The 20,512-nt window shown below is 43.3% G+C and overlaps 1 protein-coding gene across 1 annotated transcript in view; it reads left to right on the forward strand.

The window, feature by feature from the left end:
* CDHR2 (cadherin related family member 2) overlaps positions 1-20,512 on the forward strand; it is a gene marked incomplete at its 5' end in the record, with an annotated part of 172,541 nt that overhangs the window by 94,586 nt on the left and 57,443 nt on the right. Inside the window, 2 exons of the mRNA XM_082253570.1 lie at positions 2,951-3,039; positions 4,364-4,444. Coding sequence (XP_082109696.1) covers positions 2,951-3,039; positions 4,364-4,444 — 170 coding nt within the window. The remainder of the gene's footprint in view (positions 1-2,950; positions 3,040-4,363; positions 4,445-20,512) is intronic.

Here is a 20,512-nt window from a genome sequence, read left to right on the forward strand (position 1 = left end):
TGTAAAATGTCATGTCCTGTCCTCCACAATGTCCACCTGGGCAGTAACCTTGTGGGGGAAAACTGTGTACAAGTCTGTTTCTTGTTCAATAAAGAGTTCTACTTCACCCTCAATCTAGAGTTCTGTTACTTATTGAGGGAATATGCTACAAGGGATTGCTATGTTCCTCATACTCCCTTGGATAATTACTAAGCTCTTGTAAGAGCTTGCTCCTGCTTCACTCTCTGGGGAAAGAGAGAGTCACCCACGGGAACCTGGAGCCTTGTCATAGGTCCAGGGTGGGTAGGAGACGGTGAGACCCCAACCAAGCTGCGACGGTTTGTGGGGTCTGAGTTAGGTATGGTATCTGGTGGAGTGCTTGAAGCCCTTGGGTAGCACTAGGAGCATCCGTCAACGGAGGTACCAGGTCGGGGTGCCGGTTGATCTGTTACACAACTCAATATTGAACTCTACGGACTAAGACTGGGATGCCATTAAAGTTCATTTGCATGTAAAGGCAGACATCCCAATACTTTTGGTAATATAGTGTATGTCATTTTTTGTTATCTTCCCAAACCTGCAGTCACACTTGGGTATCTGCTGCCTCTGTGTGACAGCATTACGGGGAGAAGTACCCGTATCAGCTGTCACTTTTTAAAAAAAAAAATGTAGCCATGCGGGGCTCCGCCCACACAGCCACGTCATTCATTCATTCACAGAGTTCTGTGAATGATTGAACTATAAGTACCAACATCTTTTGCAGCTGTGGGCTTGTAGTTCTCAATGAACTAACACAGCGCTGTTGAGCGCTCTGGTAGCTCATTGATTCTTCCTGTAAGTGTGAAACTGCCTGCCCGTACAATGTGCAAGTGATCTGCTGATCATTGTTGCAACGCTTTCCAGGCTTCTAAAAAAATATAGTAAATGCACATTTTTTTCAGAACATGGCTAGCAGTCTCTACCTCATTGAATATGTATACTTTTTTAGACATTTGATGTATTAAAAAAATTGAACCATGTTTTTTATTAACTTGTGGAGTAGTACATTTATGATATCTGGTGTTCCTGTTAAGGTGGGCACTTTAAAATCCCCTCTTCCCATCATCACTTTTAACTTGAAGAGTGCTGGGGACCCTTTGTTTTACTGCTTAAAAAGTGTTAGCTTGTGTTTGCCTTTCATTTTTTATGTTAAATCATCTAAGTTTGCTAGTACATCTAACACTATTGTCTATCCATATTGACAAAGCTGCTGTACATGGGTGCTGTAAGGGTGTCTCTGCTGCTCCTTCATCCAGAGTGGAGCCACCCTAAGACAGGTAGTTTATTATTGGCAAAATCACCAGTTGAAAATAAAGGAAAAAAAAAACTCACCACATTTAAGACTTGTTCTCACTTGACTAAATTTCTATAGCGTTTGTATGGGCGTTAAACTCCCTTTAATGATCTTTAGTATTGGCGTTAGACAGGTGTTTTACAAGAGTTAATGAGGAGTTAAAAATGCTGCCCAAATGCCCTATGGGCAGTTCTGAAGCGTTTGACGAGCGTTAAGGTGCGTTAAAACTGCTCCACAAATGCTCCTCAACTGCCAGCCAAAGCATTTGCGAAGCGTTACCATAGACTTGAATGGGAGGCATTGAAAGGCTTCAAATGCTTCTTGACTTCACATGAGGCTTTATTTTGAAGCAACACGATGCTAATGCTTCATGTTTTTATAGTGTGAACAGAACTATGTGCTGTCTATTGTATCTTGTGCATAGGCATTTGAGGGGCGTTTTTAACAACTCTCAAACGCCTGCTTTTAATACCAGTGTGAGCCTTAAAGTGGTTGTAAGGGCAACAGGTTTTTTTTTAACCTTATTCCATTCTCTGCATTAAGGTAAAAAAAACTTCCAATACCAGTGCCTCCCAGCCCCCCCCCCCTTAACTGTTCCCTGCTGCTGCCTCCCGGTCCTTTAAGAGCTTCTAAATGCCGGGAGGCAGGGGCGGGCATTTCGGTCATGTGACTGATGTGATGGGCTGTCACAGCAGTCACATGATTGGAAAGCTCCCAAGTTGGGAGCACGCAAGGCATACATAGGGCTGCATATATGCGGCCTCCCGGCATTAAAGCCCACCTGCTGAGAGGCTGCATCAATTCAGTGCTGTGCCTGGCTTCAGTTCTTCTCTCTTCTCTCTCCTCTCCATGCTTTCACAGGTTTTGCTGAGGCAGTGGGAGCTGCTGTCAGTGAAATCATGGTTGGAGGGAACAGGGGGGTGGGCCGAGCCTCACTGTTGGTGCCTATGGAAAACGTGTCTATAGTGCGAACCTGCAAGTGCACAGAGCAGGTAAGTATAACATGTTTGTTATTAAAAATAAAAAAAACAACAAGCCTTTACAATTACTTTAAGTGCCGGTTCACATTTGTGCGATCACAGAGATCGCATGTAATTCGGAGCGCACTGCTCCTAAAATTAAATGCGATCTCTGTGCGGTGTAAATTCAGCCATACAGTTTGTATGGCTGAATTCGCACAGCAATTGCACTGAAACACGCACAGGGCCCTTTTTTTGGTCCGCAGCAGAATCGGATCGCATGGTGGTTCACGCTAATGCGATCCGATTCTGTGCGAACTTTCAGATCGCACTGCGATATGCGATCTGATCTGGGGGTGCCGTTAACTTTTAATTGACACCCCCAGCGTATTGCATATGGCAGTGTAAACTGCCAGGGGTGCGGATGCGATGCGGGAACACGCTTTATATTCGCAGCGTTCCCGCATTGCAGAAATGTGAAGCGGCACTAAGTAATGTGGTAAACTGCAACAAATTACATTTTTGTTTTTGGGTTTAACAAAGGTGTCATTTATGTTTTATTGTATACCAGAAAAAAACAGTAAATATAACATTTTCTCTTTGCTTTCATTACGTACAATCATTATATTAGTAATCCTCATGTAATGTTTTCTTATTGTTCTTCTTTCTTTGCCTGCAGATATTTACAATAGATGAATCTTATCGATCTATATTGCGCTTTTCAAAGTCAGTGGATGAAGTGACAGAAAACATTGCTTTGATCATGGCGTAAGGAGTATTTTTTTGTATAAAATGATTCTATTTTACATTTGCAAAGATTTTTTTCATTTTGTATAATACATTTAGAAGCACACATTAAAAAATGAAATACAGTATGAGCATTCTCTTTCAAATCCTACTCCCTGTTTATTTTTCGAAAAGTGGTCAAGACAATAAATGAAAACCATGTTACATATGAAGATTATTAAACTGTTAAAGCCATTTTTTTTAGCTTTGTATAGAGCAAGGAATCATTTTGCATTGTTGTTAAGTTTATACTGTTGTTTGTGTCCCAAATGTGGACATTTCCATTCCTAGAGAAACCTTCCTACCCCCGCCGCTCCCCCCCAACACTGAGGGTGACTCATGAGGTTCTAGTGGCTAGCCCTTCTCTGCTATACTATATAGGTGTTTTATTGCTGTTAGTGCCTTTGTCCAGGTGGGGAGGGAACAGAAAATAAGGGAAAATCTCTTTACCACAGACACCAACAGCTATTAAACACCCTTTAAAGCGGAGTTCCACCAATGTTTTTCAACCTGCAAGCATTCCCATGCTCATCTGCAATGGTATTGTAAATGGCCAAACATTTTTTTTTTTTGAACACCTTTTTTTTTCGTTTATTTCTTGCACCCCTTCCAGTCCGGCCACCTTGGTGATTACGTCACAAGGTGATTCCCATGGACTCCTGGGATATCAGCGTCATTTATCCCAGGAGTCCATGGGAATCACCTATTACTGTAATCCGTGCCGTCCATTGACATTACTGTGCAGGGACAAGATCGGGAGGTGCATGCTGGGTAGTCAGCTGCACCGAAATCCCAGAAATAAAGACTAGCGGGCTTTAGATGCCCACCCTTGACCCTGCCTGCTTCTGAGATCAGGTATGATTTAAACAATTTAAAACAAATAAGAAGGAAAATGTTGTTGACTATCGAAATGTTAAAGCAGAAGTGGGAACAATGAGGAGGAGCATTCAAAAATAAATAAAAAATTATATTTGGGGACTGGAACTCCGCTTTAAGGAGAATTAAGAATTAGAAGAGCAGGGTGAGAGAGGGATGCTCATTACTTTCCTCCAATCAGGCTCTACTGTATGCACATCTGCAAGCAAGGAACATGACAACAGAAGGAGAAAGGAGGGAAAGCACTTTATTTGTAAATCTCTTCCATTCTTGTCCAATCACAGCCTGTTTTTCTGAAGTTCAGTTTTTAAGCAGATTTTGTGACACAAGGAAAGTGCTGATCTTTTTTTTTAGTAAGCATTAACAGTACAACTGATTTTTTCTTGGAGTTGCATTTTCATACAATGATTGTTAATGTTTTTCCTAACAGGCAAATTTCAAAGGCAACTGGAGCATCAGTGTTTGTCTCTGGGATTGAACCTGAAGAAGGCACAGGCAGAATGTATTCTCGGTAAGTTGACGTTTTTGTTTGTTTGCAGTAAGCTAGTAATCAGGTATAGTTTTTTTTTTATCTAATTTAACAATACATGATCAGACTTTCCCCACAATGCCTATAGCTACAGAATTGAGTAAAGGCTTGTTTTAAAGTACTTTAATTGCTTACTCAAAACTTGTACTTTAGTGTGCATAGTCCAGGTGCAGGTCCAGTAGTATAAATAAGTGATCGACCGATATTGTTTTTTCATTGCCGATACCGATATTTTGGTAATCGCGTATCGATATCGGCCGATATGGGTCGATATTTTCGTACATTTAAAATTTTTTATTTTTTTTTATTTTTGTTTCTTGACAGGTACTCTTGTGGAGGGATCTGGGGGTCTAAAAGACCCCAAACCCATCCTCTGCACTTAAAAGCATTCCAAACGCCAAATTTGGCTTTTTTGAATGCTGTCATTTTTTTTAAATATGGCACCAGTACCCGGAATTAACCACTTCAATACAGGGCACTTTCCTCCCTTCCTGCCCAGGCCAATTTTCCCCTTTTAGCGCTGTTGCATTTTGAATGACAATTGCGTGGTCATGCAACACTGTACCTACACCAAATTTATGTCATTTTCCCCCCACAAATAGAGCTTTCTTTTGGTGGTATTTGATCACCTCTGGGTTTTTTCCTTTTTGCTAAACAAATAAAAAAAGACCGAAAAATTTGAAAAAAAAAAAAGTTTTTTTGTTTATGTTATACAATTTTGTAAATAAATACGTTTTTTCCTGCACTGATGAGACTGCACTGACAGGTACTGATGAGGAGGCACTGATGGGGTGGCACTGATGGGGTGGCACTGATGGGGTGGCAATGATGGGGTGGCACTGATAGGCGGCACTGATAGGCACTGATATGTGGCACTGATAGGTAGTACAGATATGCAGCACTGGTGGGCACTGATAGGCGGCACTGCTAGGCACTGATAGGCGGCATTGATGGGCACTGATAGGTGACACTGACGGGCACTGATAGGTGGCACTGACGGGCACTAATGGGCACTAATAGGCGGCACTGATGGGCACTGATGGGCGGCACTGATCGGCACTGACAGGCGGCACTGATGGGCACTAATGGGCACTGATAGGCGGCACTGGTGGGCAATAATGGGCACTGGTGAGCGACACTGAAAGATGGCAATGATGGGCACTTGTGGGCAGCACTGATAGGGAGAGCACTGGTGGGCAGCACTGATGGGGAGGGCAATGGGGGGCTCCCTGAGCCCTGATTGCCATCCCTGGTGGCCATAGTGGGCATCCCTGGGGTCATAGTGGGCATCCCTGGTGGTTCTAGTGGCACCCCCCCGAGGGTCTGCACTGGTAATCAATGATCTGATTACCAGTGCCGACCCCCCCCCCCTTTCAGGGAAGCCGGCGATTGGCGCTCCTTAGCTCGTGCCTGTCAGGCACGAACTAAGGAAAGCCGATCAACGGCTGTTCCTGTTTACTATGTGACCAGCCGTGATTGGACACGGCTGATCACATGGTAAAGAGCTACGTCAGTAGTCTCTTTACCGAGATCGGAGATGCAGGGTGTCAGGCTGACACCTCACATCACCGATCGCCGATCTGCGCGCCCCCGGGGGAGGCGCCCAGAGCTGTATTATCCTGCCGCCGTCATATGACGTCCGGTCAGGATAATACAACCACATTCCCGCCGTCAATCTGTAATAGGGCGGGCGGGAAGTGAATAAAGTCATAACATCACTTCCGGGTTTTTGCATGGAGACCTGATCAGAGCCGAATGCGGCTTTGATCGGGACTTCGGTGGCCGTGCAGGCTGGTTGCCCCGGGCCTCCCGGTGGGACAGGAGACCCGGGCGAGCCTCGGAAGGCAGCAGGAGGGGGGGGAGGGACATCCCCTCCCACTCCTTGTAATGACAGCCGAGTGGCTTCTCAGCCGCATCGGTTGTCATTACAAGACAGCCGACCGTCGGCTATGGACGCCGGTACCGGGGTGATGCCTCTAGCTGCAGGCATCATTCCGGTACAAACACTTTCCGAAATATCCATAAGGCCGATTCCGATATATATCGGGGAAAGTGCATATCGGCCCTTGATATATTGGCTTTGCCGATAATAGGTCGATCCCTAGTATAGATGCACTTTTTGTCAATCAGGCACATCAGTGAAAACTGCAGTAGTGAAGACTGCAGTGATTCTCCATTGGATTGCTAATTGTAGAGAGTGAATCCTTTGTTGTCTGTTTATTTAATTCAGTGGTAAATTTATTTAATGGACTGAGATTTTACTTTTACTTGTAATATTTTGTTTCTCCTAGAGCTCCAGTTATGCTCATATTTATTCGTTAACAAGTAAACGTATCATTTACTTTATGTATAGAAAGTATGACTTCTGCAAGTTTGTAAAGAACAAACACTTGTACCATGTGTACCTGAATGAAATGTACTTTAAATCTAATATGTTGAAAATTGCAAACTGAATAAAAGTATTATCTGAGAAACAGTTCCACTGTATTGCCATATGGTGGAAAGGGACCTTGCCAAATAGGTAATCTTATATTCTCTAAACTGGTAACTCCTACAAAATTGTGTTATGGTATGACCTTGAATGATAGTCCACCTTACTTTAGAAGTATATTTCTAATGTGCACTCTTCTGTGGGCAAAAATCAAGAATATGTGTTACATTTTAAGCTTCTGTTACCTTGTACTCTAGGACACACACTTGTTTTGTATCCTAGCACATGTGTACATGCATGCTGGCATAAAGCAAAAATCTGGGGAGTGGAAGTGCTCACTTAATAAACAACTAACGTGATTCTGTAATTAAAAAAAGAGAGGAGAAAAAGGGAGCAGCTAGCGAGTAGTCACCTAGTGCTGCCAGCACATACCTGCAAGAGCTACCATTCCTTGTACCATAGCCAAATGCAAGGCCATTCTGAATAGGTAATGCTCTGACACTTCCTGGTAGTGATGGCGCTAGCCCACCTACTCCCATCTCACAAATATTCCTATTGTCCAAGGAGATAGCACGTAATAGTAATGAGATAATTGGAATGCACGGAGTTGGGGGCATGGGCAAGTGTTGACACTACCTACCAGAGTAAAAGTATATTTGGGGTGTTGCAAATTTGTGCAAATATCTCTAGGTACCAGCAGCCTATTTTTTTTGTTCTTTGGCAATGAATGGCCCCTCCCCAGCAGCACATATTCAACTTTCCTTTACCTCTCCACCAATTAATTTGACCGTCATAAGAAAATACCAAATACATCCAGGCATATGACTGGTGTGCTTGATTTGGTCCTGTTAAATGCAGGCAGGGAGGGAGTCCAAAGCGCCGTTTAAGATCCAACTAGAGTGAATTGGAGCTTATGCAGGACCTCCTTTCCTCTCTCCAGGATGCTGAGCAGAGCAGAACTTGAAAAAAAGGAAATGTGATTGTGCTACCACAGCAGTCTGTTTATTTCGTTATTTTTGATATGTTCCCCTGCTCCCCCTCCTGTTGTTGCTTTATACAGTCTTTAGCTAGTCACTCCCTGCAACTCTTTGCTTCTCAGTTGCTAGTTTCAGTTCATTGCAGAGACAGGGCTTAGGAAAGTAATTGTGTTCTTACACTTCAAAAGACTGCAATAACACCATATCTAATGTGAAATTGCAAGGGACTCAACTTTTTTGTATTGGAAGAGTTATACTGCCTGTGGATGGTGCCAAGGCAGCGAGTGTACAGATTGGATCTTAGGAAGCATGTCATTGCATATATCAGCATTTTAAACAGAACAGAGAGAATGGGGTTTATTTACTAAAGTCAAATTAGCTGTTTACGTTGCAAGGGAGTTTTTACTTTGTAAGGGATTTTTCTGTTAGCTTAGTGATTGTGGTGAAAATTCCCTTTGAGAAGACTACCCAAACACATACAAGGGAAATTAAGTAACAGTATTTTTGCTTCCATCATCCATGACTGGATGATAGAAGTCAGCAGAGCCTACCTCATTCACAAAGCTAAGTGAACAGCCTTTTTTCCTTTAGTAAATTGACCCGAATATGTGCAGCTTCTAAGGGGACATTAAAGTGATCATGCTCCTTTTCTCAACAGTGACAAACCACAGGTTCACATTAAACTTACAGTTTATTATGTATATAGTTCAACATGACAAAAAAAAATGTTAAAAAATCCACAAACAGTATGACAAGCAGATGTAAAAGACAACAAAAGATGAAAAATAAAAAAAAGATATGACAGAAGTTATAGAAAAACCCAAACCATCCCACCTGGCACCAGCAATCAGCCACAGTGAAAATCACTAAACTCACATTTCCCCCATTCTCTTGTTGGATGTGAACATTAGCCAAAACTCGTGACCTGTATTTGCATGACTTTATGCATTGTGTTGCCGGGTACATGATTGGATGATTAGATAATTGTATGATTAAGCAAAAGTACAGGTGTTCCCAATACAGTACATGCTAATCGAACCTGATCGGACTCTCCAGTCTCCCCTATGAAGCAGCAGATTTCAGCTGACATTAGGGTTTCCACCTCATCCCTTTGAACCAGGACACACATTAATTACACAAGTTCTGAGGCTATTAGAATGCACATAGGGCACTAAGTGAGTTTAATTACCACCTTAATCATCCTCAGAACCTGTGTAACTAATGTGTGTCCTGGTTCAAAGGGATAAGGTGGCAACCCTAGTTGACACGTGTCCGCTAACAACTGCTGCTGCCTGCAAAATCCCGATGGATGGTGGTCCTATTTCCCATGCGCCTGGTAGATCGGATCAGACAGGATCGAATTAAACTGGGCAGGCAGCCTGTTTTCACCTGATTTCCCCATAGAGGAGAGGACTGGAGCACTCTGTCCGAGTCCACTCTGCACAGCGGAGTGCACAGGACTGGTCATCCGCCCGCTCAGCGGGGATCAGCGGAGCGATCCCCCATTGAGCAAGTAGATTCTGTTAAAGCGGTAGTATACCGCTTTTTTCCACTTTTAACTACAGGTAAGCCTATAATAAGGCTTACCTGTAGGTACAATTAATATCTCCTAAACCGGCACGGTTTAGAGATATTTGCACTGCATGCAGCCGCTCACGCTTTCCTTGCTGGGAGCTTGCCGGAAAATGACTCCCGCGCGCATGCGGCTCCGGCCAATCACAGCGCCGGAGCCGCCGAACCCGTAAGAGACACCAAGGGATCATGTCAGCTCCCACAGCGGTGTCCGGGGGTCTGTGTCGGGGCTTCGTTCTAAGGTAAGTAATTCATAATGAGCTAGTATGCCATGCATACTAGCTCATTATGCCTTTGTCTTGCAGGGTTTTTTTTTTAGGTTTACAACCGCTTTAAGTGGAGGTGCCATGTGAAAAGGACCTTAGATCTATGGGCATAAAATTGCTGTTTAGGTTCTGTTTCCTTAGTCACCTCTCCTCTCATCCCCTGCTGATAGGAAATTGAAAGAATGGTAGCACACTTATGAAGACATATCTATGCTATCCCCTCCCGTAGGCATATTTCTAATGTCAGACTGACAGCTTTGACAACAGATGCAGTAGGACTGACATGTGGGAGTTTCTGAAACTCAGCTCATTATTTTTTGCTTATAATGAAGTTTTGAATGTCCAAATATGGTTGTTTGAATTATCAATGTACATTCTCAACAGAAGTAAAAAATCCAGAAATCAACAGTGGTTAAAACAGAATGGGATGTTATATTTTGCTATGTTTAAGATACTGGAAAACAATTTGGCTTTTGAGGTTTTATTTGTGCTTAGTATAACTTAGTATAACTATTTTACTTATAACATTGCTATTGCAAAAGATCAGCACATTGGTCATTTGTTGCTTTTAATAATTTGCTTTGGAAATATTTAAAATTTTAAAACATGACATACAGTATACAGTATAAGGAAAGCAAATACATTTTGTATTAATAATATAAATATAGCTCTGACATTACATTAGAATAATTTGTCACAGTTTATCAGTTTATGAACAATGGTGTATGCAATGCTAAGAGAAGTAAAAAAAAAAAAAAAAAAAACTGAAGTAGGTAACCAAAAGTAGGGATTGGAAGATGAATTATTCAAGAGTATTAAACTTTGGTTATGTGATAAGATGAGGTACTGAGATCTTGAGGAATGTAGAATTCAGCTTTACTTGCATAGGGGAACAATATGCTGTACACGTTTGAGAAAACAGCATTACAAGAAAGAGCATAGAGGAAAAAAACATCCTTCCTGTGCAGAATATTCAGACACACGTATATAAACACACAGCTGCCAGTATATCACTACAGCGCCATCTATAGTTCAGAGTGCAATGTACATGCTGCTGCACTTCCAACACCCCTTCTCAGCAGCATGTGTTTTGCTATATGATGTTGAGGTACTTCTGAAGAAGACTATGACACTCCTTTAACAATGGCTTGGTGAGTACATCCACAGTCATCTCTTCTGATGGACAATATTGAATGTCAATAACACCTTGCTCTTGAGTGTCCCTAAGTAGATGATACTTCACATTTATTTTGCTTGATCCTAGGAATGATCCATTCTGATTGTGTCGGCTTTACACATCACTGGTTGCTTTCAAAAATGGGAATGGATTTTGACTAGTCTAAGCCAATGTCCATTAAAGGTTGGCAAATCCATATTGCTTCTTGACATGCATGTGCTGCTGCAATGCACTCAGCTTCAGTTGAAAGTGCAACAGTCATGTTCTTTTGGGTAGACCTATGTAGCACTGCCCCCTAGAGGACTGCTGGTAAATTACACTTTTGGATTCCCCTGGGTTACCCGTAGCAACTGCTTGCAGAAATCTTAACACTTTATGCTCCTGGCTCAGTCAATGTTTAGTCTAGGGTGGTTGTTTTTGTGGTTTTATTGTATTTTTGGATAGGAGAAGGGATGAGTGGGATACTCCAACTGTTGAACTATTCACAATTCAGAGGACTTCTAGCTTGAGAATGCAGCAAAGCCGCTACTTCATCCTGCCACTTCAATGAAGATGAGGTAAGTGTTCCTATCTGTATTTCTCTTCAGGGTACTCCCCCAGTACCCCCTTTCTATGCAATTGTTGACACCCGTTCACTGACTATACTCCTGGAGTGGTCACCTTTCTGGGCAGACCCCTGGGCAAGATCCTCTGTACTCATGATACTGTTTTTCCAGAGTCTCACAGTACTCCAACTCCTCCAGTCAGCTGGACCTCTTGGTTCAACCTCACTCCACTGGCACACAAGGCTGACCACCTGTGACCATCACCAACTGCAGCAGAAGAGGAGGCACCCGCCACCCTCCTTCTAGGACTCTGCTTCCCGCCAAAGACCTCTACCTCGTGTGCCCGTGGCTTTTTATACCCTGCCCCATAATGCACCGAGACCACTGTCTGTGCCAATCCCTGGGGCCGTACCAAAGTCCTGCGTGTCATTGGCCTGGTTTCCTCCAGCATCCGATGTGCCTCCCCATTGGATCAGCTGGGGACACTCCCTTAGACCAGATGAATCACACACACTGGGCACACTGAGCAGACCTAACTCACAGATTCTGCTCCCTGATAAGCAGAATGCAATATAGATTTTTCCTGCTGCTCCTCTGATAGGCAGACAGAGCCAAAACTATACTCACTACCTAGCACCTAACTAGGAGGGTGCTACACCTTCTTATGGTTCCTTCCCTATATTGGAAGACATAACCACTTGTAGATTTGCAATCTGTGCAGTCCCTGGTCTAATCAGCATCCATATACCCAATTCATTTTGGATTTGCCACTGCTGGTAGCCATAGCTTCACCCAAATTGTTCCATTTAGTTACTGTATCAACCTTTTTACTGTGTTCCAGTCACACTCACAGGATGCTGAAACTTTTCTAGAGAGTATGCCCACTGCTGCAGCTATGTCTGGTCTGGTCAAAGTGGCAAGGTATACTATATAATATAATGTATATATATATATATATATATATATATATATATATATATATATATATATATATACTTTATTTTAATCCTAATATTTCATATTTGGTTTTTAATATTTATCTTTAGTATTTAATTATATTTAGTATTTCTTAATTTCTTATTATTTATTTTTTATTATTAAGTATACTTAGAACAGAAGGAGCCACTTTTAAATATATATATATATATATTTTTTTTTATCCTAATATTTCATATTTGGTTTTTAATATTTATCTTTAGTATTTCATTACATTTAGTATTTCTTAATTTCTTATTTTTATTTTTTTATTATTAAGTATAGAACAGAAGGAGCCGCTTAAGCCCTGCATTCATTACACGGCCGCACCTCCGTCCCACCTCCTCTAAGTCAGCTCTGCATGTGCCTCCATCCCGCCTCCTCTAAGCTCTCACAATCCTCCCTGTCCCCTGTAAGGATTTGATGATGCGGCGGTGTCCTCCATCCCACATCAGCCCCGCCTCCTCTCAGTCAGCTGTCCGCTATCTCATAATTTTTCCAAACCTCGAGAATGTCTTGTGCACATGCGCAGTGGTGACTCGCGCATACGCACTGGTGAATCACATCAGCTGTTGTATGACGTAGTGTCACCGGTAGTGACGAGGTCCGGTAATTTCATGGGTCCGACAAAATTTAAGAACAGGTCCGACAAAATTTTAGAACACCAGCGCACATGGAATTACTGAAGGCGTGTGTAAGGAGTGTGGGATCAGATGAACGCCCCATTGACCCCGCGCACGCACCAGCCAATGTGAAAGCTGCACCGACCTCCCTGTAAAAGGAAAAGGCAGGAAATGGCCTTAGTGCACTGGGTAGGGACACAAATGGACTGGCTAAGGCGTCAGCTGCTGCCCCGGTGGACGAACTGAGAGATTGCATTTGAAATGTTGTCAGAATAAAATCAAGTCGTATACATCAGTATATGAACACATATGAAACAATGTAATGAACACATGTGAACTTTACCAATATTGTGAGAACACTGGGAGAGTATGGATGAAAATAAAAAATAAAAATAAAAATGAAAATAATTAAAAAAAGGGTCTATAGTTATTGACCTCATTGAGGCCCAGAGATACTGTGTCTAAGTTTAAAATCCACCATAGCTCTAGTTGGAGGAGATGTTTGTTCCAGTCCCCTCCTCATAGACCAGGGTGGATACAATCTAGTAATAAAAAACTGTATTTTGGGAAATTTTCCTTGGTGACATGGCGGCCAAGAGGTAATTCAGGATTGCAGGTTTTCATGGACAGAATGTGTCTATATGCTCTCTTCCAGAATTAAATTTTAGTCCTTCCTACATAGAAGTAGTGGCATTTGCACATAAGGAGATATACTACACCATAGGTCTTGCAGTTGGCATAGTTTCGGGGTTTGTAATTTTGTCCATTTGGTAGTCGAACTCAAGAGTTAGTGTTTATGTATCTGCAATAATTGCATCCCCCACAGGTGAAGGTTCCTAGTCGTTTACAGGGGTCCATAGCAAGTAGATGCCAATATTTAGATACAATTTTGATGATCTGGGACTGCTGATAAGAGAACCTTGTAATAATTCATAGCAGATTTGTAGAGGTCCGTTTTTTGGGCCATATAGTAGTACCTGACGGGTTCTTTAAACTGAGCGTTTACAGGCTTTTTTGAGGGATGTAATGTAATAGCCTTGTGCAAGTAATCTCTGTCTTAGTTGATCAATTCATGTTTGAAAGTGATTTTGTTGGAGCAATTTCAGCGAATTTGAAGATACTGACTGTACGGTATTGATGAAACCAATGGCTGCTGATTAGTGTTGAGCGAACACGGACTGTATTATTCGTGTTCGTACCGAATAATTGGATTTTTTTTACCCGAACACGGACACGGACACTTTTCTGTATGTTCGGGTAAAAATCCGTGTTCGGTCGTTTTATTTCCGGGTTTTGCATGCTTTGGCGCTCTTTTCATGGCGGGCTTTCAACAGCCAATCAACAATCGTTTAACTGGTGTGCCTTAAGCCATCCCAGCCATGCCTGCAAATGTCTTAGTAGCTGTGATTGGCCGTCTGAAGCATGTGACCAAGTCTTTATAAGTTCGAGGCAGCCGCCGCAGTAGCGTCATTCTGCTGCTTAGCTAAGGGACAGAGCACACATCAATGTGCTGGCTGCTGATTAGGGAAAGATAGGCAGGAAAAAACCATTTGTGTCCGGATAGAATTGAGGGACAGGTCGGAGTGTTTAGGCAGGGCGAGTTGTAGGCATTTTAGGGATAGAGTCTGCTGAATTATAGGGTCAGTGTCTTCTACAAACTACAATCGATATTGCTGTGTGGGGGGTGGGGTGAATCTGCACTCAATCCTGATCTACGATCTCTTCTCAATCCTGTTAGGGACAGAGTCTGCTGAATTTTAGGGAAACTGTGTTCTACAAACTACAATCGATATTGCTGTGTGGTGTGGGATTGGAGATAGGCAGGTGTCAGTGATCCACATCCATTTTTCTGTGTGTGAGCTGCAGTGAACACAATCTTTTTGGGCTGCAGTGAACACAATCTTTTTGGGCTGCAGTGAACACAATCTTTTTGGGCTGCAGTGAACACAATCTTTTTGGGCTGCAGTGAACACAATCTTTTTGGGGTGCAGTGAACAAAATCTTTTTGGGGTGCAGTGAACACAATCCTTTTTGGTGTGCAGTGAACACAATCTTTGTGGGGTGCAGTGAACAAAATCCTTTGTGGGGTGCAGTGAACACAATCTTTTTGGGGTGCAGTGAACAAAATCCTTTTTGGGGTGCAGTGAACAACATCCTTTTTGGGGTGCAGTGAACACAATCTTTTTGGGGTGCAGTGAACAAAATCCTTTGTGGGGTGCAGTGAACACAATCTTTTTGGGGTGCAGTGAACACAATCTTTTTGGGGTGGAGTGAACAACATCCTTTTTGGGGTGCAGTGAACAAAATCCTTTTTGGGGTGCAGTGAACAAAATCATTTTTGGGGTGCAGTGAACACAATCTTTTTGGGGTGCAGTGAACACAATCTTTGTGGGGTGCAGTGAACACAATCTTTTTGGGGTGGAGTGAACAACATCCTTTTTGGGGTGCAGTGAACAACATCCTTTTTGGGGTGCAGTGAACACAATCTTTTTGGGGTGCAGTGAACACAATCTTTGTGGGGTACAGTGAACAGAATCTTTGTGGGGTGCAGTGAACACAATCTTTGGGGGGTACAGTGAACACAATCTTTTTGGGGTGCAGTGAACACAATCTTTGTGGGGTGCAGTGAACACAATCTTTTTGGGGTGGAGTGAACACAATCTTTTTGGGGTGCAGTGAACACAATCTTTGTGGGGTGCAGTGAACACAATCTTTTTGGGGTGGAGTGAACAAAATCATTTTTGGGGTGCAGTGAACAACATCCTTTTTGGGGTGCAGTGATCAAAATCCTTTTTGGGGTGCAGTGAACACAATCTTTTTGGGGTGCAGTGAACAAAATCCTTTGTGGGGTGCAGTGAACAGAATCTTTGTGGGGTGCAGTGAACACAATCTTTGGGGGGGTACAGTGAACACAATCTTTTTGGGGTGCAGTGAACACAATCTTTGTGGGGTACAGTGAACAGAATCTTTGTGGGGTGCAGTGAACACAATCTTTGGGGGGTACAGTGAACACAATCTTTTTGGGGTGCAGTGAACACAATCTTTGGGGGGTACAGTGAACACAATCTTTTTGGGGTGCAGTGAACACAATCTTTGTGGGGTGCAGTGAACACAATCTTTGGGGGGGTACAGTGAACACAATCTTTTTGGGGTGCAGTGAACAACATCCTTTTAGGGTGCAGTGAACACAATCTTTGTGGGGTGCAGTGAACAACATCCTTTTAGGGTGCAGTGAACACAATCTTTGTGGGGTACAGTGAACAGAATCTTTGTGGGGTGCAGTGAACACAATCTTTGGGGGGTACAGTGAACACAATCTTTGTGAGGTGCAGTGAACACAATCTTTGTGGGGTGCAGTGAACACAATCATTGTGGGGTGCAGTGAACTCAATCTTTGTGGGGTACAGTGAACACAATCTCATACTTCTGAAGATTTGAGGGTGCTGCCTGTTCCATACTCCCCCTACTCCTCATCTAGCCTTTTAGGGGTACAAACAATAGTAATTGGGGCCTAGTGTGGTTGTGTACGTGTGATATACATACACTTTTTTTGGATCATATTTTCTATTCCGCTATTTAATCAAAAACCTTTGGGGATCAGTTAAATTGGGGGATAGTCTGTGTTGGTACGTGTGAGAGAGATCCACCTTTCCAAGTTGTTGGGGTTCATCTCATACTTCTGAAGGTTTGAGGGTGCTGCCTGTTCCATACTCCCCCTACTCCTAGCCTTTTAGGGGTACAAACAATAGTAATTGGGGCCTAGTGTGGTTGTGTACGTGTGATATACATACACTTTTTTTGGATCATATTTTCTATTCCGCTATTTAATCAAAAACCTTTGGGGATCAGTTAAATTGGGGGATAGTCTGTGTTGGTACGTGTGAGAGAGATCCACCTTTCCAAGTTGTTGGGGTTCATCTCATACTTCTGAAGGTTTGAGGGTGCTGCCTGTTCCATACCCCCCCCTACTCCTCATCTAGCCTTTTAGGGGTACAAACAATAGTAATTGGGGCCTAGTGTGGTTGTGTACGTGTGATATACATACACTTTTTTTGGATCATATTTTCTATTCCGCTATTTAATCAAAAACCTTTGGGGATCAGTTAAATTGGGGGATAGTCTGTGTTGGTACGTGTGAGAGAGATCCACCTTTCCAAGTTGTTGGGGTTCATCTCATACTTCTGAAGGTTTGAGGGTGCTGCCTGTTCCATACCTCCCCTACTCCTCATCTAGCCTTTTAGGGGTACAAACAATAGTAATTGGGGCCTAGTGTGGTTGTGTACGTGTGATATACATACACTTTTTTTGGATCATATTTTCTATTCCGCTATTTAATCAAAAACCTTTGGGGATCAGTTAAATTGGGGGATAGTCTGTGTTGGTACGTGTGAGAGAGATCCACCTTTCCAAGTTGTTGGGGTTCATCTCATACTTCTGAAGGTTTGAGGGTGCTGCCTGTTCCATACCCCCCCTACTCCTCATCTAGCCTTTTAGGGGTACAAACAATAGTAATTGGGGCCCAGTGTGGTTGTGTACGTGTGATATACATACACTTTTTTTGGATCATATTTTCTATTCCGCTATTTAATCAAAAACCTTTGGGGATCAGTTAAATTGGGGGATAGTCTGTGTTGGTACGTGTGAGAGAGATCCACCTTTCCAAGTTGTTGGGGTTCATCTCATACTTCTGAAGGTTTGAGGGTGCTGCCTGTTCCATACCCCCCCTACTCCTCATCTAGCCTTTTAGGGGTACAAACAATAGTAATTGTGGCCTAGTGTGGTTGTGTACGTGTGATATACATACACTTTTTTTGGATCATATTTTCTATTCCGCTATTTAATCAAAAACCTTTGGGGATCAGTTAAATTGGGGGATAGTCTGTGTTGGTACGTGTGAGAGAGATCCACCTTTCCAAGTTGTTGGGGTTCATCTCATACTTCTGAAGGTTTGAGGGTGCTGCCTGTTCCATACCCCCCCTACTCCTCATCTAGCCTTTTAGGGGTACAAACAATAGTAATTGGGGCCTAGTGTGGTTGTGTACGTGTGATATACATACACTTTTTTTGGATCATATTTTCTATTCCGCTATTTAATCAAAAACCTTTGGGGATCAGTTAAATTGGGGGATAGTCTGTGTTGGTACGTGTGAGAGAGATCCACCTTTCCAAGTTTTTGGGGTTCATCTCATACTTCTGAAGATTTGAGGGTGCTGCCTGTTCCATACCCCCCCTACTCCTCATCTAGCCTTTTAGGGGTACAAACAATAGTAATTGGGGCCTAGTGTGGTTGTGTACGTGTGATATACATACACTTTTTTTGGATCATATTTTCTATTCCGCTATTTAATCAAAAACCTTTGGGGATCAGTTAAATTGGGGGATAGTCTGTGTTGGTACGTGTGAGAGAGATCCACCTTTCCAAGTTGTTGGGGTTCATCTCATACTTCTGAAGGTTTGAGGGTGCTGCCTGTTCCATACTCCCCCTACTCCTAGCCTTTTAGGGGTACAAACAATAGTAATTGGGGCCTAGTGTGGTTGTGTACGTGTGATATACATACACTTTTTTTGGATCATATTTTCTATTCCGCTATTTAATCAAAAACCTTTGGGGATCAGTTAAATTGGGGGATAGTCTGTGTTGGTACGTGTGAGAGAGATCCACCTTTCCAAGTTGTTGGGGTTCATCTCATACTTCTGAAGGTTTGAGGGTGCTGCCTGTTCCATACTCCCCCTACTCCTAGCCTTTTAGGGGTACAAACAATAGTAATTGGGGCCTAGTGTGGTTGTGTACGTGTGATATACATACACTTTTTTTGGATCATATTTTCTATTCCGCTATTTAATCAAAAACCTTTGGGGATCAGTTAAATTGGGGGATAGTCTGTGTTGGTACGTGTGAGAGAGATCCACCTTTCCAAGTTGTTGGGGTTCATCTCATACTTCTGAAGGTTTGAGGGTGCTGCCTGTTCCATACCCCCCCTACTCCTCATCTAGCCTTTTAGGGGTACAAACAATAGTAATTGGGGCCTAGTGTGGTTGTGTACGTGTGATATACATACACTTTTTTTGGATCATATTTTCTATTCCGCTATTTAATCAAAAACCTTTGGGGATCAGTTAAATTGGGGGATAGTCTGTGTTGGTACGTGTGAGAGAGATCCACCTTTCCAAGTTGTTGGGGTTCATCTCATACTTCTGAAGGTTTGAGGGTGCTGCCTGTTCCATACCCCCCCTACTCCTCATCTAGCCTTTTAGGGGTACAAACAATAGTAATTGGGGCCTAGTGTGGTTGTGTACGTGTGATATACATACACTTTTTTTGGATCATATTTTCTATTCCGCTATTTAATCAAAAACCTTTGGGGATCAGTTAAATTGGGGGATAGTCTGTGTTGGTACGTGTGAGAGAGATCCACCTTTCCAAGTTGTTGGGGTTCATCTCATACTTCTGAAGGTTTGAGGGTGCTGCCTGTTCCATACTCCCCCTACTCCTCATCTAGCCTTTTAGGGGTACAAACAATAGTAATTGGGGCCCAGTGTGGTTGTGTACGTGTGATATACATACACTTTTTTTGGATCATATTTTCTATTCCGCTATTTAATTTAACTGGGCCTCCATGCGAGACCTGTGTGCCTTGTTGCGCTGTTTTGAGTACTCCACCAACATGGCCAGTGGCAATGACGCCGTTCTCAGCTTAACTATCCCACTTCTATGCCTCCTTGAAAAAACAATTCGGGCGATGATGGAAGAGGATGTGGCACAGGATGAGGAGGAGGAGGAGGATGAAGAGGTAACATTTCCAAGGCTTTCAGGGCAGTCATTCGCAAGGGGCTCCGAGGGTGGGTTCCTGCACACGCAAACGCCAGGGACGCAATTGTCCAGCAGGGGCACAGTTCTGGAGGATGAGGAGGATGAGGAGGAGGAGGAGCTGGAGGAGGAGATGGAACCATGTTCACAGCAGGGTGGCACCCAGGCCAGCTCATGGCCATCACTGGTGCGTGGCTGGGGGGATACAGAGGACACGGACGATACACCTCCCACAGAGGACAGCCTTTCGTTGCCTCTGGGCAGCCTGGCACACATGAGCGATTACATGCTGCAGTGTCTCCACAACGACCGCCGAGTTGCCCACATTCTAACTTGTGCTGATTACTGGGTGGCCACGCTGCTGGATCCCCGTTACAAGGACAACGTACCGTCCTTAATTCACTCACTGGAGCGCGATCGCAAGATGCGCGAGTACAAGCGCACGCTGGTAGACGCCATGCTGCTGGCATTCCCATCTGACAGCGGGGCCACAGTGGAAGCACAAGGCAGAGGAGGAGGAGGAGGAGGTCGCCAACGCAACCAGGGCACCGCCAGCACCTCAGAAGGCAGGGTTAGCATGGCCGAAATGTGGAAAAGCTTTGTCAGCACGCCACAACAAACAGCAGCACCAGCAGCTCAGATGGAACGTCTTAGCAGGAGGCAGCATTTTACCAAC

The sequence above is a fragment of the Pelophylax lessonae genome (genome assembly GCF_965119305.1).
Source record: "Pelophylax lessonae genome assembly, chromosome: 4".
Classification (NCBI taxonomy): Eukaryota; Metazoa; Chordata; class Amphibia; order Anura; family Ranidae; genus Pelophylax; species Pelophylax lessonae.